This window comes from Myotis myotis, unplaced genomic scaffold (genome assembly GCF_014108235.1).
Source record: "Myotis myotis isolate mMyoMyo1 unplaced genomic scaffold, mMyoMyo1.p scaffold_m19_p_7, whole genome shotgun sequence".
In the NCBI taxonomy this organism is placed as follows: domain Eukaryota; kingdom Metazoa; phylum Chordata; class Mammalia; order Chiroptera; family Vespertilionidae; genus Myotis; species Myotis myotis.
Genome location: NW_023416379.1, coordinates 44,042,294 through 44,069,450, shown reverse-complemented (window position 1 = coordinate 44,069,450; position 27,157 = coordinate 44,042,294). Strand labels below are relative to the sequence as shown.

Below are 27,157 nucleotides of genomic sequence, written 5' to 3'. Positions count from 1 at the left end.
TCCCAGTGATACCTACAACAATCAAGGCTTAACTACAACAAGACTGTGCACAAAGACCACAAGGGGGTGCACCATGAGTGTCCTCCTCAGGTAATTGGGGAGGCTGAACCACTGGGCCCTAGAGGACACTTAGCACAGAAAACCACTTTATCAACACAGGGAAGCATAAAAAATGCGGAGACAAATAAAAAAGACACAAATGACAGAAATGGAGGAAAGCAAACTACTGGATATAGAGTTCAAAACCACACTTTTAAGGTTTTTCAAGAATTTTCTAGAAACTGCCAATAAACTTAAATGAGACCTATAAGAAATCTAATGAGACCCTCGAGGTCGTGATAAAGGACCAACTAGAAATTAAGCATACACTGACTGAAATAAGAATATTATACAGACTCCCAACAGCAGACTAGAGGATCGCAAGAATCAAATCAACGATTTGAAATACAAAGAAGCAAAAAACACCCAACTGGAAAAGCAAAATGAAAAAAGTATCCAAAAATACGAAGATAGTGTAAGGAGCCTCTGGGACAGCTTCAACCGTACCAACATCAGAATTATAGGGGTGCCAGAAGATGAGAGAGACCAAGATATTGAAAACTTATTTGAAGAAATAATGACAGAAAACTTCCCCTACCTGGTGAAAGAAATAGACTTACAAGTCCAGGAAGCGCAGAGAACCCCAAACAAAAGGAATCCAAAGAGGACCACACCAAGACACATCATCATTAAAATGCCAAGAGCAAAAGACAAAGAGAGAATCTTAAAAGCAGCAAGAGAAAGAAAGTCAGTTACCTTCAAGGGAGTACCCATACGAATGTCAGCTGATTTCTCAACAGAAACTTTGCAGGCCAGAAGGGAGTGGCAAGAAATATTCAAAGTGATGAATGCCAAGAACCTACAACCAAGATTACTTTATCCAGCAAAGCTATCATTCAGAATTGAAGGTCAGATAAAGAGCTTCACAGATAAGAAAAAGCTAAAGGAGTTCATCACCACCAAACCAGTATTATATGAAATGCTGAAAGGTATCCTTTAAGAAGAGGAAGAAGAAGAAAAAGGTAAAGATACAAATTATGAACAACAAATACACATCTATCAACAAGTGAATCTGAAAATCAAGTGAATAATCTGATGAACAGAATGAACTGGTGATTATAATAGAATCAGGGGCATAGAAAAAAAAAAAAGCAACATTATAACAAATAGAATACCACACTAATTTCTAAACTAAATCAGTACAACAGAGTATTTATATTTCATCATTAAGACTGGGTTTTTCAATCTGTTTAAAAAATGTATCTGAACTTAAGTAGCTTAGAGAATAATGACTTCAAAAGATTAGTATTCTTCACTTATTTATGAAACAAATACATAGTATTTTAATGAATTAGAAAATGATTTTATCCTCAATATCCTGACTGTCCTAATGTATTGCAGAAGTTCAGATCTTTACAAAATCCGTAAGATGAAACAAATCTTTTTGTGCTGATAAAATCTACATTGTGCATCATTTTCGCTTCCTTTTAGTTTTTCTTATTCCATGTTTTATAAGGCAGCTTAAATTTATGTTACTTTCTTTTTAGCTCTTAATACCAAATAGAACATTGAGTAAGAAAAGGAGATTTAAGGGAGGGGGTGGTGATAATTGTAAGTAAGCTATAAAACTATGCTGTATTTTCCAGAGCAAACTATAATCAACATAGGATGTGGCAATTTCAATGCCTAGATATGTAATATAAAGATATACGGGCTAAAGTTAAACTAGTTTCTAATATGGCCATAGATCACTTGAGATCTCAGAGGAGAGGAAAGGGGGGGGCGGGGACTGGAAGAGATTAGACAACACAAACGCATATATGCGTAGCCCATGGACATAGACAACATGAGGTGAAGGGGGAGGTGGGAGGCGGAGGGGGGCAAAATGAAGCGGGGATAGGGGACATCTGTAATAATGTCAACAGAAATTTTCAAGTATACAGTATAGTTGAGAACTATATCAAAATAGGTTCAGAACAAAGAAAGCCTAATGTTTATAAACATTTTCTTAAACTGAAGACCAGAGACTGTAAGACTAAATCTATAAAAGCAGAGTGGCTTAGCAATAATTAGCTGCTTTAGAAACTGACAGACTCTTGTATGCTGGAAGTATATGCCACCTAACAAAAGGAAAAGCACGGAAACTGCCTCGCCCTCTGTCCTCTATATGCCATAATGCTTGCCCTAAACACTCACTGTCACTGTCCAATAGAATGCAGAAGGGATCATCTGAGTTGAGGAAAGAGAAGGGATAAGGAAAAGCACAATTGCTCAATGGAACCACTAAAAAACACAATGAAAATTTTAAAATAATAATTCTTCATAAAGAGTACACTTGGGAGAAGTCTGAAATTAATGGCAGATGTAGAATAATAAAAAATAAGTGGAAAAGTAGGTGGGTGTTTTCACTGATGAGAAAATTACTAAGTTGTTCAAAGTTGCTTTTCAGTTGAGCCTCAAAGAGTTATTTTCCTGACAATATATCATAGAATTATATAATTCTATTTTGTAAAAGAAAATTTTACATTCAAACTTCAATAAAATCATAACTCTTACTAGACCTAACAGTCCCTAGTGAACCACAAAAAAGATCATATGCCATATTATACTTAATTAAACAAGATCCTTAACAAGCTTGGTAGTTGGACTTAATCCAATAAGCAATAAAGAATAAGTGAAAGTTTATGAGCAAGGGAATAATATGATCAGAACAGCATGACAGAGAATTTGCCTTACCACATTTTTTTTATTTTTTTTTTCTTTATTTTTTTTTCTTTCTATTTTTATTTTTATTTTATTTTATTTTTTTTTTTATTGCTTAAAGTATTACAAAGGGTATTACATATGTGTCCATTTTATCCCCCCGCCCTAGACCCTAGCCTCCCCTATCCCCCAATGTCTTATGTCCACTGGTTATGCTTATATGCATGCATACAAGTTCTTTAGTTGATCTCTTACCCCCCTACCTCCTGCCCCGCAACCCTCCCCGGCCTTCCTGCAGCAGTTTGACAATCTGTTTGAGGCAGCTCTGCCTCTGTATCTATTATTGTTCAAAAGTTTATAATGGTCTCTATTATCCATGAATGAGTGAGATCATGTGGTATTTTTCTTTCATTGACTGGCTTATTTCACTTAGCATAATGCTCTCCAGTTCCATCCATGACGTTGCAAATGAACATTTTTTTTTAAAAAAGATAAATGAACATCACTGAAAACATTTTTGAAAAATGACAGAAAAAATTTAAGGTGATATTTAATTGTGTTAATTATTGGGATACTTATTTACCGAAAAATATAAAATGGGATTCATGAAAAGCTATTTAAAATTACAAATGTGGAACATAGTAGGGAAAGTAGGGAGTTAATACTTCAAAAATAAAAGTCAAGTATATCTGTACTCCCACTGCTCGGCAGTCCTCCTGCTGTGCTCTCTCTGTAACCCAATCAGAGGTAGTGATGCAGCAGTCTACTCATCTGTGCAAATATGTAGAAAGATGGGGTGTGAATATGTAGAAAGATAGGGTGTGAATACGTAGAAAGATCTGTTTCAGGTCTACAAAAAATTAGCATCACTGGCAGTAGGGCTACTTCCGAGGAGAATAAAGAGCATCACAATCGAGAAAGTTCAATTTATAAACTCTTATTGAGGCCAAGCACGTTGCTCCTGCCTTTGCAGAGTTAACAAATATTTACAAAGGATACAGAGCAGGTCTAGAAAAGTACATAGATGAGCAAATGGGGGAAAAAGGGATGCTCATAAACCTTTTGAAAATTTAATTTGTAAATCGATGAGTTTGACTTCTTGGATCTATAAAATGGAGACACTACTCAATAAGGTTCTAGTAGTACTGACTGAGGATGCATATACACATAGCACAGTGCCTGGATCAAATTTGAATTCAAATGCTACCTGCCTTTCCATAAATATTCTTTCGTTAGTATCATACACAGTGGGATACAGTATAAGAGCAATCAAGATTTGATTTGAGAGAGAGTGGTCCAGATCTCTAAGACCACACAGGATGCAAAAGCATAGACTTTGTGGACAAGGTATCTACACTAATAAAAGACGAACATGTAAATTGTCCATACCTTTGCTATGCCTTAAGCCACGCCCACCAGCCAATCAGAGCAACTATATGCAAATTAACCCAACCAAGATGGCGGCCAGCAGCCAAGGAGCTGAAGCAAGCAGGAGGCTTGGTTGCCCCAATAATGGAGGAAGCCAAGCTTCCTGCCTGCCGCAGCCCGGCTCTGAGATCCACTCAAAGCAACAAAGTTTCAATTATAGAAGGTAAATAAACCCCAGATACCTGCTTTCAGGCAGCCGTGGCCACCAAGCTGGAACGAGCGCGAGTGGGTTGCCCCTGGTGATGGAGGAAGCCAAGCTTCCCTTCCGCCCACCCTGGCCAGCTATGAGCTCCTCTCAAGGCTACAAAGTTTCAATTATAGAAGGTAAATAAATCCCAGAATAAAAAAGAAAAAAGAAAAAAAGGAGACCCTGGGAAGTTCCGTTACCGGGGGCCTTGGCCAGCCTGAAAATGGCCCTCAGCCCCTCACCCAGACTGGCCAGGCACCCAATTGGGGACCCCCCATCCTAAAGGGGATGTGGCCAGCCTGAAAACAGCCATCAGCACCTCACCCAGGCTGGCCAAACCTCCAAGGGGTGAGGGTCCCCATTGGGGGGGGGGCCTTGACCAGCCTTCAAACAGCCATCAGCCCCTCACCCAGGCTGGCCAGGCACCCCTGTGGAGACCCCCACCCTGATCCAGGACACCCTTCAGGGCAAACCAACCGGCCCCCACCCGTGCACCAGGCCTCTATCCTATATAATAAAAGGGTAATATGCAAACTGACCCTAACAGCAGAAAGACTGGGAATGACTGGTCACTATGACACACACTGACCACCAGGGGGCAGACGCTCAATGCAGGAGCTGCCCCCTGGTGGTCAGTGCGCTCCCACAGGGGGAGCTCTGCTCAGTCACAAGCCAGGCTGAAGGCTGCCAGTATAGCGGTGGTGGTGGGAGCCTCTCCCGCCTCCTCAGCAGCGCTGAGGATATCTGACTGCAGCTTAGGCCTGCTCCCCGCTGGCAAGTGGACATCCCCCTAGGGCTGCCGGGCTGACAGAGGGATGTCTGACTGCCAGCTTGGGCCCGATCGCCCAGGGAGCAGGCCTAAGCCAGCAGGTGGACATCCTCTGAGGGGTCCCAGACTGCAAGAGGGCATAGGCCTGGCTGAGGGACCCCCTCCCCCCCGCCCCAAGTGCACAAATTTTTGTGCACCGGGCCTCTACTTATTTTATAAATATAAATGAATGTTGCTGTTGTAAGACACAGGCAAAAAAAAAAGTACTCACAGTATTCATACAGAGTTTTGAAGAGTGGGTAGATTTTGAACAAATGTCATTAAATAAAGGAAGGCATCAGAAAAAAAAGAGAAAATGTCTGAGGAAACTTACTAAATTAGAAAAAATGTTATTTGAGTATTGTTATCATAGAAAAAGCAAAAATGGTCTAGTAATAAGTTATATTGGAAAGCAGATTGGATGTAAGGTGGGAAACCAGGCTGGATGTAGATTGTGGAGAATCCAATGTCATGTACAAGGCGCTTTCCCGTGCAATAATGATTCTCAAAATATTTTGATTTGGGACTCCTTTGCACTCTTAAAAATTACTGAGACCCCCCCAAAGAGCTTTTGTTTCTGTGGGTTATATCTATTAATATTTCTTATGTTAGAAATTCAAACTCAGGAATTTTTACAACTCAAGAATTAAAGTACTGATTCCATTAGCTGTCAGTAACGCAATCATACATTATGCAGCCCCTGGACTGCATAAGACTAAATACTTGTCATTATGCGAGTGAAAGAAAATAACATCATAATATTAATATGAATATCGGTTTTAATCTTGTGGACCCCTGAAAGAGTCTTAGCAATCTCTGAGTGAACCCATGCCACATTTTGAGAGCCTCTGCTCTCCAGCAAAGGGATTGACAAAATCAAGTCTGTTAACAGTGCGCAGAAAGACGAAAGCAGAAATATACAGAGGAAAGGCCCTGGATTTCACATAACAGTGAGATAAGATTGCCAAAGCTAAACTTAATATTTACAATAAATTTCTTAATGCTATTTTTTTAATCTCCAAGCAATAAAAGAGGAATAATTTGACTTAATTTCTTCCCTAAACTTCATTGTAGTCACCAGGATACAAAATTCACTTCTTTAAGTAAGACACATCATAAGCATGGTCGCATGCTCTAGAATGGTTCCAATTTCAGGAAATTTAACTGTTACTAGAGATAATTTGAAAAATATTGGATTTTGATTTAATGCATATGCCTTTACCAAGACATTATAAAAGTAAAATCACCCACTAAAAAATGATCTAACAGTCAACGTTCTGATGTGTAGTTTCTGAGATCTGATCTCTGTAATTACATGTTCAGAGCTCCCTTGGAGCAGCCTCGGAACCCAGCATACATAATGCCACTTTATGAAAATATGAACAAGCTTTCAAAACCAAATGTGTCCATAAATAAGGAAACTGGACATAATATTGAACTGTGTTATACAAATGTGTAAAACTACCTTCTCTTTATTGTATAAACTTAAAATTTCAAACATGATTTCGGTCATTGTGTTAAGTGCACAAGTTATATAAAAAGAATCAAAATTTGTTAGAGAAAGTTACTCTATGTAAACATATAGTTTAATGAAATCAAATTTAGAATGCTTCAGGGAAAAAGCTAAATGATATCTAATCTCTCAAATTTCAGAGAATAATACAAATGTGATCATATATCAAAGACTAGAGAACGTCCTTTTAATTAAAAGGCACTTTAAGAAATTATTAAAATAGCTCCAGGCAGGTGATACTAAACTAATGATGATAAAAGCATTATGCATTTAATGTATCGATATAATTATTAGTTTTTAGAAAAATTAATTTGGAATAATAAGATTCTACAAAAATGTTATGGGGTAATATGCACGGGTTTGGATCAACTTTTAAAAAATTATCTATGAAAGGCAACTGGTAAAATTGACACCAATATCAATTATAATGCACTCATCTTTATTAACCCCAAAATACATTTAACTGGAACCTGTTTTTTTTTTGTCATGTGGTTCAGCATACCTGTTATCTGTTGTAGTGGGTTGAATGGTAACACCCAAAAAGATATTCACCCAGAAATTGAATGTAACTTTATTTGGAAAAAAGGCTCATTGCAGATATAACCAAGGTAAAACATCTTGAGATGTATTCATATTGGATTTGGAAAAGGCCTAAATCCAATGAATAGTGTTCTTAGAAGAGTAAGAGAAAGGACACCCAGGGAAGAAGGCCATGTGAAGACAGAGGCAGAGACTGGAGGGATGTGTTTACAGACCAAGAAATGCCAAGAATTGCCAGCAGCCAACAGAAACTAAGAGAGAGAGATGTGGAAAAAAGTACTCTGTCAGAGCCTCCAGAAGAAACTAACCCTGCTGGCACCTTGACTTTGGACTTCTGACCCCAGAATTGTGAGAGTTAAGTTTGTGTTCATTTAAGTCTTTCAGCTTATAGTAATTTGTTATGGCGGTCCAAGGAAACATTTAATACACCTTCCAATCACATTTTAAATCAATGTTCATTCAATGTTCCAAAAGCTATTATCCTCTATTTTCTATCAAACTCCCCTGAATTACCCCATTAATATTTGGTCACTTGGCATTTTATTTATTAAAAGTACTATAAACATCACCTACTTACATGTTGCATCCACTAATGATAATCTAGTTGTATATCTAACACTAGAGGCCTGGTGCACGACATGTGTGCACTTGGGGAAGAGGGAGAGGTCCCTCAGCCTGGCCTGCACCCTTTAGCAGTCTGGAAGCCCTCAGGAGATGTTCAACTGACAGCTTAGGCCCGCACCCCACACCCTCTATCAAACATCCTTATTGCTGCTGTGGAGGCGGAAGAGGCTCTTGCCACTGCCGTTGCACTCGCCAGCCATCAGCCTGGCTTGTGGCTGAGCAGCGCTCCCTCTGTGGGAGCACACTGTCTACCAGGGGGCAGCTTCTGCTTTGAGCACCTGCCCCCTGGTGGTCAGTGCACATCATAGTGACCGGTCGTTCCGCTGTTCAGTCGATTTGCATATTACCCTTTTATTATATAGGATAGTTTTTGCCTACTCAATCATAAGATCCTTGAGGGCAGGAACTGTGAATCTTAAATGTTTTTGCTGTCATGCATGTCACCTATTGGAGTATTTTATCCAGAGCATGACTAAGTAACTTCCTATGTGATGAAATAAAGAATGACTAAAAACTTTTCCTTTAATTAAATAATCCAAATGGAATGTTTTAGGAGACTAGGGCTGTGATCGGCAAACTCATTAGTCAACAGAGCCAAGTATCAACAGTACAACGATTGAAATTTCTTTTGAGAGCCAAATTTTTTATACTTAAACTATATAGGTAGGTACATTGTTATTAATTTAATTAGGGTACTCCTAAGCTGGCCTTTGCTAAAAATGTCCTCAATCTGATTGAGGTATGTTCGCTGAGGTCGACCCCTTTCAACTCTACCACCCACACTCGTTTTGTATACTTGTTTCATCTATCTCCTGTCATTCATCCTCTCTATATGTCCAAACCATTTCAACATACCTTTCTCAATCCTCGACACTACATCTTCTTTCACTCCACAACGTCTCCCGTCACCCGACCGACAGACACCCCCCACTTCTTCTAATGCCACTTCTTCAAAATAGGCTCGCCCAGGCCGAAAACCGACTTCTGCGCATGGGCCACGAAGTTTCAATCGCACTGTATGTGCACACCCGCCCGTGGTATTTTGTGTAAGAGCCACAATCAAGGGGCCAAAGAGCCGCATGTGGCTCGCAAGCCGTGGTTTGCCAATCAATGGACTAGGGGAATCATTAAAATATCTACATATTATTCTGCTCTTACAATTGAAGTCTGTCTTATCCTTACTCCCTTGTGTTTCAAAAGAACATTTATTGTCAATGGACTTAAAATCTATACCAGGAATCTAACTCAGGATATAGCAAAAATCGCAGAAGTTAGAAAGGATACCATAAAACGAAGCCCCACCATAAACCTCTTTTGTAGAAGACGTGGTTATAAATAAAATTCATTAAATTATGTGTTTATTATGTTTATAGTTACTTCAGATATAGCTACTTAGCAATTTTCACAATTACCTGAAAAAAAAAAGATATTTTAAAAATGTAAGTATTCAACATACCTGAGTTCGTAAAATTTCACTTTTTGACAACTGCATATCACCAGTCAATTCTTTCACAACGAGGCCCAGTGGCTGTAGACGTTTACTGAAGTAATTTGTCATTTCAGCTGCCAAGGCCTTCATTGGAGCAACATACACAATCTGTACCAAAGAAACACTAGCTTGACGAATGAGCAACAACTACAATGTCATTTGTTTTACAGTGGTCAATACAAGTCATAATTTATTGCAAAATATGATTCTAGCCACTTCTAGTGAAAACCCTTAATAGTAATATATGAAAAGTACTTACCTTTGTTGGATAAGTATACAACTATTTAAAGGACAATAGAATTTGTTTATATAGCCTTATCACTTGGAAAATTCTTTCTGCTTCAAAGTTAAATGTATTTTCATAGATTTTTCACAGGATTAATGGGATTTTCATAACACAAGCAGAGATTGCCTTAATAGCAATAAAGTAATTCAAGCAGCATTCTGTATGTGATTTCATGTACAATAATCCTAAAAGACTTACGGATTTTATATAACATGTACAACGACCAAATAATTTTTAATTTTACAATTTAAAAAGCTGTTATCTGGCTTGTTGATTTCCTACCTTAAATTCATTCTTTTTGATAACACCTTGTTGAAAATGTTGTCGAATTTCATGCAAAACTGTAAGCATTGCAATGTTGGTCTTTCCAGCTCCAGTGGGGGCACAAATCAGCATGTTCTCATTGGTGTTGTAGGCAGTCTCAAAGACAATTGACTGAATTCTATTGAGTCTCCTCATTCCTTTAAAAGCCAGCTGACCAATCTAAAAAAGACATAACCCATTATAAATAATAATGTGACGGACCCATACAAAACAGTAAATACAAACATTTACTTCCCTTGATTAAAAACAATAACACACAAATGACTAATTTTTTCAGTCTCTCAATGTGTCCTACATTTAAATGAAAGTATGTTCAATTGAGAGCAATTCAGAACTATTATACAATTCTAATAATGCATTTGGGAATTGCAACTCACTAAATTTGAAAACAGTATGATAATGGATCTATACTTGTATTTTTGTACACAATCCTAAGTATAAAACAATGATAAGTTAATAAGGTGAGGAAATAAAACTAAATATAGGTATCTTTTGAATATATATGATATTCTAGTTTATTTATACTGAAGATGAGTAATGAATGTGCAAACCAGAAACTTTCTGGTGATATAAATCAATGAAAATTTCTATTTCAATATCTTATGGATTGTTTTAAAAAAACTTTGAAAAGGCAGCTATACTCATAAGGAATAACAGCTACAGATTACATTTATTCATAGCTTACACTACAGCACAATTGTAAGCACTTTATATAGTCCTTATTTCATCATGAGAACAATTCTACGGTATAGGTACTATTGTTATGTTGTTTTAATAGAGAAAAAAATTAAGACAGCATGTGCCCTAAACAGGACCCTTCAAAATGTAAACCCTTGTTATCCTTCACCACTGCTATTCTATGTACAATGCTCTGACATCCTTTGTGATTTTGCACTATCTATAATGTCTTTCCTAACACTGAGGCATCATTATCACTCAAGTTCAAGTTCAACTGTAATCTCTGGCCGTCTCTAAGTCCTTAAGCAATTATTACATTTATTTATTTATACTTTGCCATATTTAAAATGATTTAAGAAACTTCCATTTCTCTCAGCAGCTAGACATTCATACAACCCTGTTTTTATATTGTTATTATGACCCTTAACCACAAATATTGAAATGATTTGTTTATATGTATATATGGCCCACTGGATTGAAACTAAGGATTCAGTTTTATTACTCTTTATATTTCCCTAGTACCTAACCAATTTCTGGGAACATAATAAGCCTGTAAATAAATTTTTATTGACTAATAAATAAATTGAATGAATGAAGGGGAAAGTCTTAAAAAGATATGCACTGCATACTTATCATCCTCTAAAAAAAGAGTAAACTAGAACTAACCAAAATACGTATATAGCAGTTCAAAACAAAACTATATTCAACCATAAATAAAAAACTTACTTCTTATATGCTTAAAGATAACAGTTCAAGCAAGAAGTAGACTAAAACCTTAGAAGAATAGCCTGACAAACAAACCTATTTTATATGGAAGTTTACAACACTGTATTTTTTTTTCTTTTTGTTTTGTTCAGAGAGAGTAGAAGGGAGGGAGAGAGAGAGAGAGAGAAACAGCAAATAAGAAAGACACGTTGATTGGTTGCCTCCAGCACAACACCAACAGTGGCAAGGTATCAAGGCCACTATCCAGGTATGTGACCTTAAGTGGATTAGAACCCTCCACCCTTCAGCCCAAGGCTGATGCTCAAACTCTTGAGTAAAACTGGATTAGAGCTATTGACTGTATTATGTATTTTATAGAATTATAAGTAAGTATTTTGGATATTCTCTTAATAAACATTTAAACAGTCTCTATGGTTTTCTATTGAGATAAACTGCATGGAAATTTTTGTGCATAGAAACTTCCATTCCTGCTCTTTTTCTTTTGAGACACATAAGAATTATTTCATTAGTGTTTTTTTTTTATGTATTTTTATTGATTTCATAGAAGAAAGGAGAGGGAGTGAGCGATAGAAACATGAGTGATGAGAGAGAATCATTGATTAGTCCCCCACTGGGGATTGAGCCTGAAACCCACGCATGTGCCCTGACTGGAAATCCAACCATGACCTCCTGGATCCAGGGTCAACGCTCAGCCACTGAGCGACACCGGCCAGGTCCATTCTGGTCTCATGAAATATAGCTATAGTGGGTGATAAAATCATTCAAATGTTGATAGAAACTGCAAATACCACCCATCCACAAGTGCATTACTTTTTAAAAACAGTAACGGTATTGAACCATGTCAATCTACAAAGTAGACTCGTAACTATTATTATACAAAGGATATACCCATTTAAGCATTCCTTTTCTTAACAAAAGTTAGAGTGTCTAAAATGAGCCATACAATGTATTAGTTGTGATTTTTTTTTAAAGTGTGTTAGAATTTATATTACATCATTTTAATTTTCTATGGTAAAGATAAACTATGTGCTGAGGTTATCCAAGGGAAAAGTCGCTAAGAAGAATGCCATTTTGGGTAGAAGAAAAAAATATTAGAAAAACACATAGAAGTAGTTAAATGTTAGTAGTTGTGTGATAGAGATGGGAAAGTTGGCCATAACCAAACTATGAAGTCCAGACTACATAGAGAATCCTCTAGAAACCTCTGAAGTTTTTCCTGAAAGACAATATAAAGAAATTAGCAAACGAAACCGAGGCCTCGAGCAGTTAAATAACTGTCCACCCAAGTCCACACTGCTAACTGTGGAAGAGATGGGACCTGAACTGTTTGTCTTATTTCCAAATACAAACCACCAACAGATTTACTGTTTAAAATAACATATTATACAATGATTTATTTTTCTAGTCAATTAGTGTCTACATTCATTTCCAAAAAACTGTGACAAAAGAATACTTAAAATATACTTGCACATATACACTCTGTTAAAGAAACAACAAGTTACAAAACAAAATAAAAAACCCTCCAAAAATTTATAAATTATTTCAAACAGCTCATGGTCTACCCTATTTTTCAAAGAGTTTCTTTTTGTTTCTCCTTTTGAATTTATGAAAATTAATGAAATAATTGTCATCATTAAACTTGTTGGTAAAAAAATAAAAGGAATGTGTAAAAACAGCAATTGGAACAATATTTTAAAATTATCACTAGAGGATTACTATATTTCTAATTGTGTCTGAGAGCGAGCTACTAGCACATGAGAAATTAAGTTAAAGTTCATTATGCATAAGGGATTTCTTCTATTTGAGTAATATTCAAATTATATTTACAAATACCTTAAAACAAAAGAGAGTGTGGTTATATTAAAACTATTTTACTCCAATTTAGAAGTATGTAATGATAATATTCACTGCTTTATTCATAATGTCTAATTAAATGGTGCTAACAATCATTGCTTCCAAACATTTGTTATTCCGCTAATAGAAATATGCATTGATTTTATGCATTAATGAATGCATAACGTTAAATTGCAACTATTTTTCTAAGCATTTTAGGATTTGCTTTTATTCAGAAAACTGAGTGTCTCATGGTTCATTTATCTTAAAGGTTTCATGTTTGGCCCAGATAGTCATTCTAAACATATACAATTTTCACTTTTAATTGGTCTTAACTAAGCATTTTAAAAATATGCCATAATCAGCAGATCAAAAGTATTTTAAATGTTAAAGCTTCCTCCTAAATCCACTTGTCTACATATATTTTGGATTCATGTGACTACTACTAGGAGTGGATCACCACTGTCCAACAGAAATATAAGGCATGACAAATAAGGTAATTCCATAGAAAATATGTATCTAATATCCTTTATCAAAGACTGGCTACATAGGCTGCTCTTAAGTGCACACTGTATTTTTCAAAATAATCTACTGCTATTTACCTGGAAGATCAACAATGTACTCTAAACATACTTTGTTAATTGTTTATAATAATCAAATATAGGTACTTATGCATCCAGTAAATTAAAAAGCATTAACAAGGTATCTAAGATGAAGCCAGAACAATGACATACCTTCCAATCTAGTATATGTATCAGATGCTTAAGTTTAACATATTCTCACAGTAAACATTATAATTTCAGCATATATTTAGAAAAAATAATATAGATACCCAAGATATACACTGCATAACTTTAATAGTTTGTTTCCTCTGGATCCATGTGGTTTAGGTACAAAGTTTGAGAGATGATTACAACTCAGAGGATATGATCAGCACACTCAGTCCAAGCTCTATATGCTAGAATCTCATATCTCTAATATTCTTCACAAAACATGCTCCAAACCATAAATCACTTAACAGCCACAGGATTAAAAAAAAACACAACAATTTACATGAATACCTTCCTTAACATCTTGGAGTATTCACTAGGTAATTAGTGGAAACAGAGAGAGAGGTAGGAGGATACACACTATATTTCTGAGGTACAACCAACGATTTTATGATGAGCTAAATGAGAGAGTGGAAAGAAGTGAGATATATCAAAGATGACCTTTTTTTCCTTGAGTAGATGGGTGGCAGTTCTATTTATGATGTAAGAAAAACTAAAAGGACAGACTGAGAGAGGAAAGAAACATTCTATTTGAAAGGCCCATTACATGTCCAAGAACATATTTCAAACATGCAATTGCATCTCACTTTGGGAGGTCAAGGATTTTTAGAAATTGCATTTCAGAGAGGTACAATGACTTTCCCAAGTTTACATAGTCATAGCACTCTTTAACTAAAAATAAACACTCTACTAAGAATAATGGAAGAACAAACATCAGACACCTTATTGGTATGAAAATCTTAATTACTGGAACTATATACTAAAAAAATAAAGTAGTCCCACTAATAAAAAAAATCAGAATGTTTAGAAAACTTTAAATATTCCTAGTGTGGATCACCACTGTCCAACAGAAATATAATGCATGCCAAATAAGTACATTTAAAATTTTGAAGAGAAACATTATAAAACATTTTTAAAAAGTGAAATTAATGTATATAAAATATTGTTTTAATATGCATCAATAAATAATGAAACTTTTGCATTATTTATTCATATTAAGTCTGAGAAATTAGTATATTTTTACACTTAGAGCACTTCTCAACCCAGACTAAACATATTTCAAATGTTCAACAGCTACATGTGGCTAGTGATTACCGTGTTAAACAGTGCAGCTCTAGTCAGCATCCAGATTACTGACATAATGTTTTAAACTTGATTACTACACTGTCAGAACATAGCAGGCTACATTGCAGGAAAGGCTCTTAGGGCAATATCCAAAATCCTTAACTTGGTCAGAAAAGCCCTGCCATAATCTGAGTCATGGAATGCAGAAGAACTACATTATAAACTTTCAATATTGGAATGTTTGGGGAAGAAAAAGAACATTAGTTTTCATCTGACCTCTTATTCTCTATGAATTTATCCTTAGGAAGCAAAGAAACCAGAAAACAAGTAACCATTTATTGACTCGGTTAAAAAATGGAATTAAAGTTATTTTCCAACATTGATTAAATCACTACTACTTATTTCTGCATTCCAACCTCAAAGTCTAAAATAAAACAGTTAAGTCTAAGCATCTACCACATACAACAATGGTTCCAACAGAAGTTTCATTTCTCAGCTTTTTTTTTTAAAGATTGACAAATACTTCCCCTGATCACATAAAATCATTTATATTCTCTAAAGTGCTAAATGACAAATATAAGGTTATTTTTTCCTCTACAGTGGTTCTCAACCTTCTGGCCCTTTAAATACAGTTCCTCATGTTCTGACCCAACCATAAAATTATTTTCGTTGCTACTTCATAACTGTAATGTTGCTACTGTTATGAATCGTAATGTAAATATCTGATATGCAGGATGGTCTTAGGCGACCCCTGTGAAAGGGTCATTCGACCGCCAAAGGGGTCGCGACCCACAGGTTGAGAATCACTGCGCTAGACTATGAAACTACATATAGAGTTAGGACTTACGTTTTTCATCTTTGTCTCCCTAATACCTAGTGTAGTACCTGGCACAACGCAAATATTCAGTGATGTTGTTTTTTCAGGACAGGAGATTGGTATAAGTTTTTCTGCTCACATTATTTAAGCTTGACAATTGTTTTCCATCAGATATTATAAATACTAGCCAAATTACCTTTTTTCTACACTCATTCACTGCAGTCTCCAGTGAAACTAGTGACCTTGAATTACATCAGCTCCTGTTACATTTGTTCTGGGAATACCCCAAAAATGTGTTGTTTTAAAATATAATTTTTACAATTTTAAAATCCTCCCGACACTAAGACAGCATTAGAAAAAATCAGTTAAAATCATGCTTATTTCTTTTTATTAGGTGTATAAGAATTACAGGGAATTCTTGGGACTTTCCAGTGCTAGTAGGGTTCCCCTTTTACCACACATAATAGGACTCTAGGTCAGTGCTATTCACATAGAAGGTCATGTTCAATTAATGGACTGTGCCAGCATTTTTAAAGAAAACAATGTGAAAGAAAAAGAAAGTAGTACAATGTATCACATATGATAAGGTTAAATACTGATTCATGAAAATTTTATTTGTGTTTGTGTTATACTGAATCACAATGGAAAATAATTTTTTAACGTGAGCTGTAATAAAAAATTTGGGAACCCATTGTTAAGATACTCACTCTCCAGTGAATACAAATGCATTCTTTCAAAATATGGCCTATTTCATTTTAAGAATAAAAACCTTTCTTTCACAAATGCTTACAAACTTGGGCTTAGTAATTTCACTTTTTTAGAATACACCCAAAACATATTTGCACATCTGCAAAACTATGTATGCAAAAGATTACTCATCAGAAAATTATTTGTGGTAGCAAAAACTAGAAACAATCCAAACGCCATCAATACACTACCACTTGAATAAATTAGGGCACAGCCACACAATAGATTGCATGCAGCCATAGAACAGAATAGGAGTGTTTTCTATTTACTAAGATGAAAAGAATCTCCTTATGTGAAAAAAAAGCAAGATGTAGGACAATATTATAACATCCTAGTTTTTTTCTTTAAAGTTGGTGGGGTAGGAAACAGGGAATAAGAATCTGTATTTATATTTGCTTGTAGACATTCATACATAAAGTACATATGATCTAAATACAATGATTATTAATGGAAAACAGATGGGGAACAGATATAAATAAGAAAAATTTTACTACATAAAAATTTCTAGTTTTTGAAATGTGACGATATCTATGAAAAAAAGGAAAAGAAAAAAGATACACAAAGAAATACAACTGATTCTTTTAAGAAATAATAAAATTAAATAAGCATCTGAATAAACGAAAAAGCCTACATGAGCTCTCAAGCATTACAAAAGCATTATAAGTTATTCCTAGAGTTTTACCATCCGAAGACAAAAAGGTAAATTGGATTACTCTTCTAGCAGCCCTTCGAATTATTTTAAATACTAGAGGCCCGGTAAACAAAATTCATGCACTGTGTGTGTGTGTGTGTGGGGGGGGTGTCCCTCAGCCCAGCCTGCACCCTCTCCAATCTGGGATCCCTCAGGGGATGTCCCACAGGGACTGGGCCCAAACTGGCAGTCGGACATCCCTCTCACAATCCAGGACTGCTGGCTCCCAACTGCTCGCCTCCCTGCCTGCCTGATTGCATCTAACCGCTTCTGCCTGCCAGCCTGATCACTCCTTTACTGCTCCCCTGCCAGCCTGATCAATGCCTAACTGCTCCCCTGCTGGCCTGGTCGCCCCTAACTGCCCTCCCCTGCCAGCCTGGTCACCTCTAACTGCCCTCCCCTGCAGGCCTGATCACCCACAACTGCCCTTCCCTGCCAGCCACCTTGTGGCAGCCATCTTGTGACCACATGTGGGTGGTCATCTTGTGCGAGAGTGTGATGGTCAATTTGCATATACCGCTTTATTATATAGGCTTATTTTTTAATATTTATTTATTATCTTAAGTTTAACATATGTCTCCTTTTTCCCCAATTGACCCCTTATTATTCTTATTTTAAAGATGAAGAAACTGGGACATGGAGTGATTAAAGAGCTCCTTCAGGGATAGATGAATGGACAGTAAGCAAGGCAAGGACTGGAACTCAGATATGCAACACCAAAGTCCAAATTAAAAGTCCAAGTTAAAAACTTGTCAACTTTACTGATTTCATTACTCAAAATCTTTATACTTTATGCAAACTTTTTAATCAAGTAACTTAATTTCATCAAATATAAAAATACCAATTTAATAAAAATACTGACTATTCTAAGAATCGGAAAACTCCAAAATAGAAAAATGATTTTTATTTATCTGAGTATTTAAGACTTTTTAAAAATTGACTATTTTTGTATCTTTGTATCTTATATAATAAAAGCCTAATATGCAAATTGTCCCCTCGACCTGGAGTTCAACCGCTCGCTATGACGTGCGCTGATCACCAGGGGTCAAAGCGGAACATGGCGCATGTCAGCAACACAGCGCTGGCAGTGGGCAGCACTGGAGTCTCTGCTGCCCGGATGGGCCCCGAGAGCGGGACCGTGGCGGGATGGTGAAGGAGGTGAGCAGGCGGCACAAGGCCAACGCAGTACGAGCAGGGCCCAATAGCCCCACCAACTGCCCCGCAGACAGCGACCAGTGGTGGTGGGTGGGGAGGGGCGCAGGACCACCACCACCTGGCTTCCAGGCACTGAGGGAGCTGGGCGGGGGACCAATGACTCAGGCTGAGGGTGTCAGGCGGGGGTTGGGGACCCACGTGCTGCCCAGAGTTCAGTTGGGACATGCCCTCCATGCCAGACACTGAAGCTTCAATAGCCGGCCAGGCCTACAGACCGTACCCATGCATGGATTTCATGCACTGATCCTCTAGTATATTATATATGTCACATATAAATGATTAACATTAATAAACTAACATATCATTTAACCTAAAAATTTCATTTAAAAAAATGTATCCAGCCGAAACCAGTTTGGCTCAGTGGATAGAGCGTCGGCCTGTGGACTGAAAGGTCCCAGGTTCGATTCCGGTCAAGGGCATGTACCTGGGTTGTGGGCACATCCCCAGTAGGGGGTGTGCAGGTGGCAGCTGATCGATGTTTCTCTCTCATCGATGTTTCTGACTCTCTATCTCTCTCCCTAACTCTCTTTAAAAAATCAATAAAATATATTAAAAAAAAATGTATCCAAATTAAACTAACTGAAATAAGAAAGCCAGATAATCAAGCACAAAGATATTGCTATATTAGCATTTATAATAAAAAGAAGTTGAATATTCATCTGGGCTGATTAAATAATTCATGATACATGCTTCATGAATTACAGTAGTTAAATAGAAAAAGATATACATATGTTATTAGGTAAATGTATCTGAAAATAAAAAAGGTATGCCACAGCCCTGATGGGTTTGGCTCAGTGGATAGAGCGTCGGCCTGCGGACTGAAGGGTCCCAGGTTCGATTCCAGTCAAGGGCATGTACCAGTAGGGAGTGTGCAGGAGGCAGCTGATTGATGTTTCTCTCTCATTGATGTTTCTAACTCTCTATCCCTCACCCTTCCCCTCTTTAAAAAATCAATAAAATGTATTTTTTTAAAAAAAGGTATGCCACAGAATAGTAAAATAACGAATTAAATATTGTTTAATACAAAAAGATATGAAAAGATACATATGTCAAACTGTTCCACTGGAACTGGTATTATAAAGAAACTTTCACTTTCTATTACATTTTAGATACTATATTTTTATAGTGAATGATTTTATAAACAAAAGGAGATCTATAATTCAATATTGTCTTAGTGTTTTAAAAACAATGATTTCTTGCTTTATAGATATAAATATCTAATATTTTAATGTAAACTCCAAATACCTGATTCATCTTGTTTTTCATTATGGCATAAAAAGAGTCCTACATCTTTACCAAACACCAAATTTCCAATATGTCCTCTCACTTGAAAAAGCACTGAGAAATTACTACATTCTGTTAATTAAGAGACAAGACGTGCATGGCCACTGTTGATTTCTCTTTACTAAAGATTCGTGTGCTTTAATGTTTCATGACAATAATTCATTTTGAATCAGACAATCTGGGCGGAGAAAATTATGTTTTAGCAACAAAAGACCTCAGGAGAGTAATCTATTATTAAGTCTTTGAAAGAAGTGAGATTGTAAGATTTTGTGAAAATAAGATGAGTTATTTTGTAAAATGAAATCGAGCCATATTTTATTACATACAAAAAAGCAGTAAGAAATTGCAATGCATAATTCATAAATCTTTCATATTATTTAATGGAATGCATTTACACCATTTAAAAGTGTAACCAAAAATACTTAACATGCCCACAAATGTCAATTCTTAAAAATTCTCTCATACTGAAAACATTCCAGCCAGAAAGCATAATGACAACAAAACCCCAACTAAATAAATAGATGGCCCTTCTATACTCCCTCCCTGATGACAAAATGATAAATAAAAAGCTATTACTGCCTGTCCTTGAAGAGAAAAACACAAGGAGAGAAAAAACAAACAACAGCAATATCACGTTTTATGAGAACTTAAAGTATAATGTGAGTCAAGAGGACACTAATTTCCCAGGTATGAGTTAAGGCTTGAATGCTAAGGAAAACTAAAGAAGTCTCGTGAGGAGATTTAAAAGACAAAACTTTGGCTTCACAATCAAAACAAACTCCACTGATAAACCAACAAAATTGCACACATGTTTCTACCAGCACACTCTTAATAATAATTCAATTTGTCAGATGTCACTCTGAAACACCTTCATCAAGTTGCTATGCCAAGTCACATTCACAGTTGCAAGAAGACAGTAAACGACATGGTTGGAGCAAAGCTATGGGTTTGATTGGGCTAGGTTTGGTTTGCTTTAGACAGAAACACCATAATAAGTGAGGCCTGGTTTCACAAAACCAGTATAATTACGTATACAAACTTCAGAGGCTTAAAGCAGAAGTGAAAAGCGAACAATCCAGTACTTTCTATGACCTTAATACATTATTTTCATAAGGGAGGTGAACTCATACTGACGTGTGCTATATTAAGTATGTATCCCTCCAGGATGTCACTAAAAGTGTTGTAGCTTATTTCATTGGCACTGCTGTCTACTTGTCCCAAATTGTGGGACCTGCCTTAGAATAAACACCTGCACTTCTAATCATGGCAATAAAACAGAAGCCAAAGAGTCTATGTCAAATTCTGTTGAATCCCACATAGAAAATGTCATTTTCAGTTTCTTGGCTGATATTTACGGCAATAACTGGTTTCAGCTCTGACTTTAACCTTTAAATTATTTCCACCAGCTTGCCTGAAATCTTTTAAAGAGAGTAAAGTGTTTGGACTTAATATGGTCAAGCTCACAAAATGTTACAGATATTAAATTATAGGTAATTTTTTAATTTACACTTTACAGTACATGAGTTTAAACTTTCCAAAACTAATTAAAGCAAGAATGTCATTTTAAATGTACATCTCCTTAAACAAGAAAGTTTCACCAACAGAACCCTCAAGGAAATTGATCCACTTGCACTCAATCTAACCGTATTTGAATAATTTATTATGAGATCAGGTCAAGATTTCATTTAATATAAGTAACATAGTAAAAACATGTTATATAAATGAAAGTATTAATGACTTATTTAGAACAGTCAGTTCAACAGACAAATTTGTATGTGTGTGTATTCCAGTATTCCAATGCTTAACGACATACATGGTATTGCTTTCCTAAAGAACAAAAATTTAGAAATACCTACTTAAATTGGTACATTTAAAAAATTATATTTTAAATATACAATTTGATGTCCTTAACTCATTTCCATAAAATAATCTCAGAATTATTTTTATTGGGGACTTATAAATTGCTTTCTTAAATTAGAATGTACTACTTACTTCCCCACATGAGAGCTGAAGCTCACTTGGAAGGGTTCCAAATATACTACACCCACTAAACAAAAGAGTAAAATAAGGACCCAAAGACTGCTGGAGAGGAACTCAGCTGAGGGTTTGCGGAGGAGGCCAATGCTTTGAGAACAAGTTTCTTATACTTGGGGTATGGAAGTAAAATAAGAAATATTTATTAATTAAAATCAATCCAGAAATACCACAAATGACCGAATGTTTAAGAAGATAGAGCAAGGAACAACAACTAGGGCTACAGGGCCAAATGTGACCAGAGGCCCATATATATTTTAATTTCTTATGGCCTATAAACTAAGAATGGTTACTATATTTTGAAAATATATTTTAATAAAAAGGAAGAAAATAATAACTATGAAACAGAGACCCTATGTGGTCTACAAAGCCTAAAATAATTACTATCTGCCCCTTTACGGAAATAAACATGAATGAAAACTTACTTAGAAATAAGTATGAAAGAAAAATAAGAAGCCTGATTAATTCATTATATAGACAATGAATGTCAATGCTTTTACATAAAAAAGTATAGTACTGAGTATAGAAAATGAAATAAATCTTAATGATAATGCTTATAAGGACTGGTAAGATTTAAAAAAATTATGCATATAATTATTTAATTCCATAGGCTCTCAGCCCTGGCTGCATTTCAAAATCACCTACAGAGTGTCAATACCATCTTCAAAATATAGATATCTTGGCCCCTCCCAAGAAATTGTAACTAAATACTAGTATGGGCCAAAACATTTGGATTTTGAAAAGTTATACAGGTAATTCTAATACACAGAATGAAACCCACTAATAAAAGTTTAATTACAATTTTGGTCTACTATAAAAATTTATTTTAGAAAAGAACTTAAAATTGTAACAATAAAGAACTTTAATAATGGCATAAAATGGAATACTGTATGGTGAGTAAAAATAATGCTAAAAATTTATGCCTATTGACATAGAAAGATATATGTAAGGATATATACAAACACACAAAAGTGTATATTATATAACTCAACTTTTGTAGAACAAAATACATACACCCACATATATATAGAATGGTGTCAATTTTGACTGGCTGTCATTATACTTTATGCTGCTCTTTTTGCTTGCCTATAGGATACGATATTTCTGAATGACTACTCATATATAAAAACAAAGCAACTTCACTTTGGTAATAGAAAAGATTAACTTTAAATAATATTATATACTTTGAACTAAATTAAGAAATGTTTTATTTTGAAATAAAGAAAAAATGGCAAAATTTTAACAACTGGTAAATTGAGACAGACAGAGGGTATGTGGAGAATTCTATTCACAAAACTTTTCCATAGGTCTGAAATTATTTACAACCTGAGGGGAAATAAATAAAATAGTCCCCCCTTCCACAAAAATTGTTACACTTTATTATAGATTGACCATTTGATATGTCAATACAACACATAAACCTTTAAACCATTTTATTTAAGTCAATTTAAATAGGTTGAATCAAATATTACTTGAAAGAACCAAAATAAACATGAAGTATAGAAATATGTACACAGAAATGTACATAAATGTTTAATGTATAAAGGAATGTATGTACATATGCAGTTTTTAAAATTTAAACTCTCCTACTATACATCTTTAGTAACCAACTGCCTATGTCTCTTTATTGTATTAGCTAACTGAACTTGAAAAAGAATTTTTCCAATTCAAATCCATTCATAAACATACCAAGCATCAAAAATATTAACTCTATAAAATGAGCATCTCACCTCATCTAAGTCTTGGATATAAACTGGTTTTTCCTCAAAACCAACTGGCATTGGTTCACTGTGGGGAATCTTTACTTCTTCATACATCTTGTTATTCTCTCTTTGGATTCCTTCTGGCAAAATCATCTATAAACATCAAAAGTTAAAATTCAATAATAAAAACAAATGCTCTATAATAAATATTCTTTAGAGAGAGAGAACACTACTGGCTTTACCACACAGCACTAAAAAATAAATTTAGCTACTTTAAAGAAAAAGGAAGGGTAAACAAACAAACAAAAGAAAACAACCATATACACACAAAGCATTCATGTATTAGGTATCTCATATAACATATGAACCATATTATGTTGATGAATCTTAAAGTATACATTAATTAGATGTTATTCTGGAAGACCAATGTACTCACAAAGGTAGGAAAAATATCCAATATATAGTGTAAAGTTTAATCACAAAGCAATGCATTTGCTAAAATCAAAAAAAAAGTTGCATATAATGAAAGGGAGGAGAACAGATATTTTTTGCATATCTACTATGTGTGAAGAACTTTACATACACTACATATTTCATTTTCCACAGTATTTTTAAACATAATTTAGCTTAGTATAGTCCACCAGTATTAGAGTAATAAAGGAAACAGGGAAAATCTACGTGTCATTTCCTCACAGTAGATGCATTATCCCAGAGTGGTTAAACACCAGTGACATACCTTTGCACCAGCAATGAATGCTGATGTTTTCATGGCTTCAGCCTGGGAATCATAAACATGGGGATAACGTATTTTTTCAAAGTCCATGTCCCTCTGCCTGCTCAGAATTGGAACATTTCTAGCATTCAGAAGTGCCTGCTCCCTTTAAATACAAAAACAATAGGCTAACTCTGAAATTTTTATCTTGCAACAAAGAGTATATAGTATTAACTCAAGATCACTATTAATAACTATTTCAGGTAGCCTTTCATTATAAAGGAGAAGAAATTAAACTATACAAAGGAAGATATTAGCAATCCGGAAATTTTCTGTGAAATCCCACAGGAGTCAAGACATTTTTAGGTAACATCATATTTATAATTTTGTTTGTCACAATCCAAAGATGTTTATAAATTAAAAATGGGTTTCAATATTTAAAGATCAAGTTTAATAATGCCTTCATTTAATTTTTCTCCTTTCTACTTCTAAATAATAACAGGTAAAAAGTATTCATTAAGCTAGGAAAAGAAACAAATAACTCAAAAAAACTGTGTAGACTTCATAAATATTAACCTAGGGGTGTGTGCACAGTGTCTAAAAATAGTTTACTTCTATAATCTAAATTTCTCACCCATCTAGAAGCAACAAGAATATTCTAATTAAGCAGATCACTGCTTTCTTACCCCATAAAATTATTTTTAAATATAACAAAATTCTATTCTTGTAAGAAAACGTGACTAGGAGAATAATATAAATTTGAAGCTAAACTAAAAAAGGATAATGATATATAAAAGTAGCAATTCCAACACGAGCATTTATTTTTCAGCTGCTGGCTTTTATTACCTTTGTATCCGCAATTCCTTAGGATCGAAGCATGTAAGTCCTTCTCCGGAAATGTCACCATCTTCTCCAGCCTTTTTTTCTCGTCTTGCATTTCTTTTTTCTTCTCGACGATACTGTTTCATTAACTGCTTTTCTTGTTCAGACTGAATAGTGACTTGACATCCATAATTGGGTTTAGCATTTTCTCCTAAAATTTTCTTGCAATTGTCTACAAAACAAATTTAAAACATCATGTTTGGCAAATTTAACTTTTATTAACACCATTTTCCTCCTCACCAAAACCTAAGAACGCACAATGCTCTAACAATTCATTTTTTTTAAAACTGGCACATTCATTTGTATGTTTTAAGGAGAGTTTTTAAAAATCACAATATCTAAATGATATTACATAGTAGCTTAAGAAAAATCAGCAGATATTTTCTTCCTATAGACTAAACAGTTTAATGTTATAAATTCTTACATGTAATATCAGAACCTAAAATTCAATTTTATAATTTTGAAATAAGTTCTCTGCATGTAATTTCAATAAACATAATAATTATCAATACTAATTGGCATTTCCTATTAGCATAATAATCAAATAAAGATATTCTTTACACATTAGATGTTTTCCCAATGTAATAGGCCTGTGTTAAGTTATTCATATGTTACTACTTATTTATACATGAAAGAAAATTTGTTAATATTAGCTCAGGACATAGTTAGAAGATAACCAAGGTAAATAAAAAAAGAGGATGGTCCACTTTTTCATGGAAATACAAGTTTAAAAAAATAAAATGGAAGAAAGCCAGAACCACTAAGGAACCAGGTCAGTCAAAGCTCAGTGTTTACAAGTTACAATTTAAACCTGTGGTTTGGTCAACTCAGGAAAGTTTTTCTTCCACAGGATTACCTTCTGTGCTTAATTAAATCTTTCCAAGTAGTAGTATCTTGGCTCACTACAGCCCTAAAGAAACTAACAGGAATGTTGCTGAAAGCAATTCACGTCAATACACATTATTGTATTGAGGACCTACTAAGTTCCAGGCACTGCTACTAAGCTAGGAAGACGATGAAGAATGCGACTTGGTTCATATTCTGAAGGAGCAGCATAGTGCAAGGTATTTTATCAAATTCCAAGATCTAATACAGAACAAGGAAGGAATTAAGCATAGCATTAAAATGGGAAAATCAGCTTTCTAAGTTCATCTTAAGTCAAATCTTCACTATTCTCAGATATTTGTCACTACTTCATTACATGATTTTGAATAAGTCATTTTAACTCTCAATCACATGAAAAAAAAACACCTCTATGTATAATGGCTTTTTATAAGTCTCAAAAAGGAAAGTGAGAAATAAAGATTCATTACATCTCAAAATTATAAAATAAGATATAATCTCATCTAAATACATTAGGACTACTACATTTTACAGTTCTAAAAAAAGTATCTACGTCTTACATATCTTACTTTCTAAGTAAGTCTCATAAACCTATTTTAATCATTGAATTTATAACCCACTAACTCAGTGTTAGAAAAAGAATGCAGCATTCTAAGTTTCCACATGTACTCTGAACTAAAAGAAAATTAAATTGCAAGGTCACACAATTAGATATTAAGTAGAATTTTTAAAAACACAACTAATGCCATCCACTTATTAAAAATGAATGTTAAAGATGTTGTGTGTGAAACTGAATACTTTTGGTGACATACTAAATGCTACATTAATGTTATTAATATTTTAAACAAATGTGATAGTAACAAAATCCTATTATACACACTTGTGATTTTATAAATAAGGAAATTAAAAGAAGAAAATGTCTACCTCAAGAATAGCACTATAAAGCCACAACCAGAATGTACAGAGTATGTGTCCTGTGAGATTGAACATAATCCTATATCATAAACCCTAATATGCAAATCGACCAAAAGGCAGAACGACTGGTTGCTATGACACGCACTAACATCCAGGGGGTAGACGCTCAACGCAGGAGTTGCCCCCTGGTGGTCAGTGTGCTCCCACAGGGGGAGTGCTGCTCAGCCAGAAGCCGGCTCCTGGCTGGCAAGCAAAGCGGTGGTAGCGGGAGCCTATCCCACCTCCACAACAGCACTAAGGA

At 35.1% G+C, this 27,157-nt stretch overlaps 1 protein-coding gene across 23 annotated transcripts in view; it reads right to left on the bottom strand.

The window, feature by feature from the left end:
• Positions 1-27,157, bottom strand: part of ASCC3 (activating signal cointegrator 1 complex subunit 3) — a 250,869-nt gene that overhangs the window by 174,753 nt on the left and 48,959 nt on the right. For 20 of the 23 annotated variants that reach the window (XR_004968946.1, XM_036317985.1, XM_036317986.1 and 17 more), the window contains 5 exons: positions 25,063-25,270; positions 24,241-24,382; positions 23,532-23,657; positions 9,900-10,100; positions 9,299-9,439 (listed from right to left, as the gene is read on the bottom strand). Coding sequence is in view for 22 of the 23 variants with exons in the window: in XM_036317985.1 (XP_036173878.1) it covers positions 9,299-9,439; positions 9,900-10,100; positions 23,532-23,657; positions 24,241-24,382; positions 25,063-25,270 (818 nt within the window). In the remaining variant the exon portion in view is untranslated. Of the gene's footprint in view, positions 1-9,298; positions 9,440-9,899; positions 10,101-23,531; positions 23,658-24,240; positions 24,383-25,062; positions 25,271-27,157 lie in introns of those variants that run through there. The other 3 variants (XM_036317989.1, XM_036317981.1, XM_036317991.1) reach the window with 3 other exon arrangements.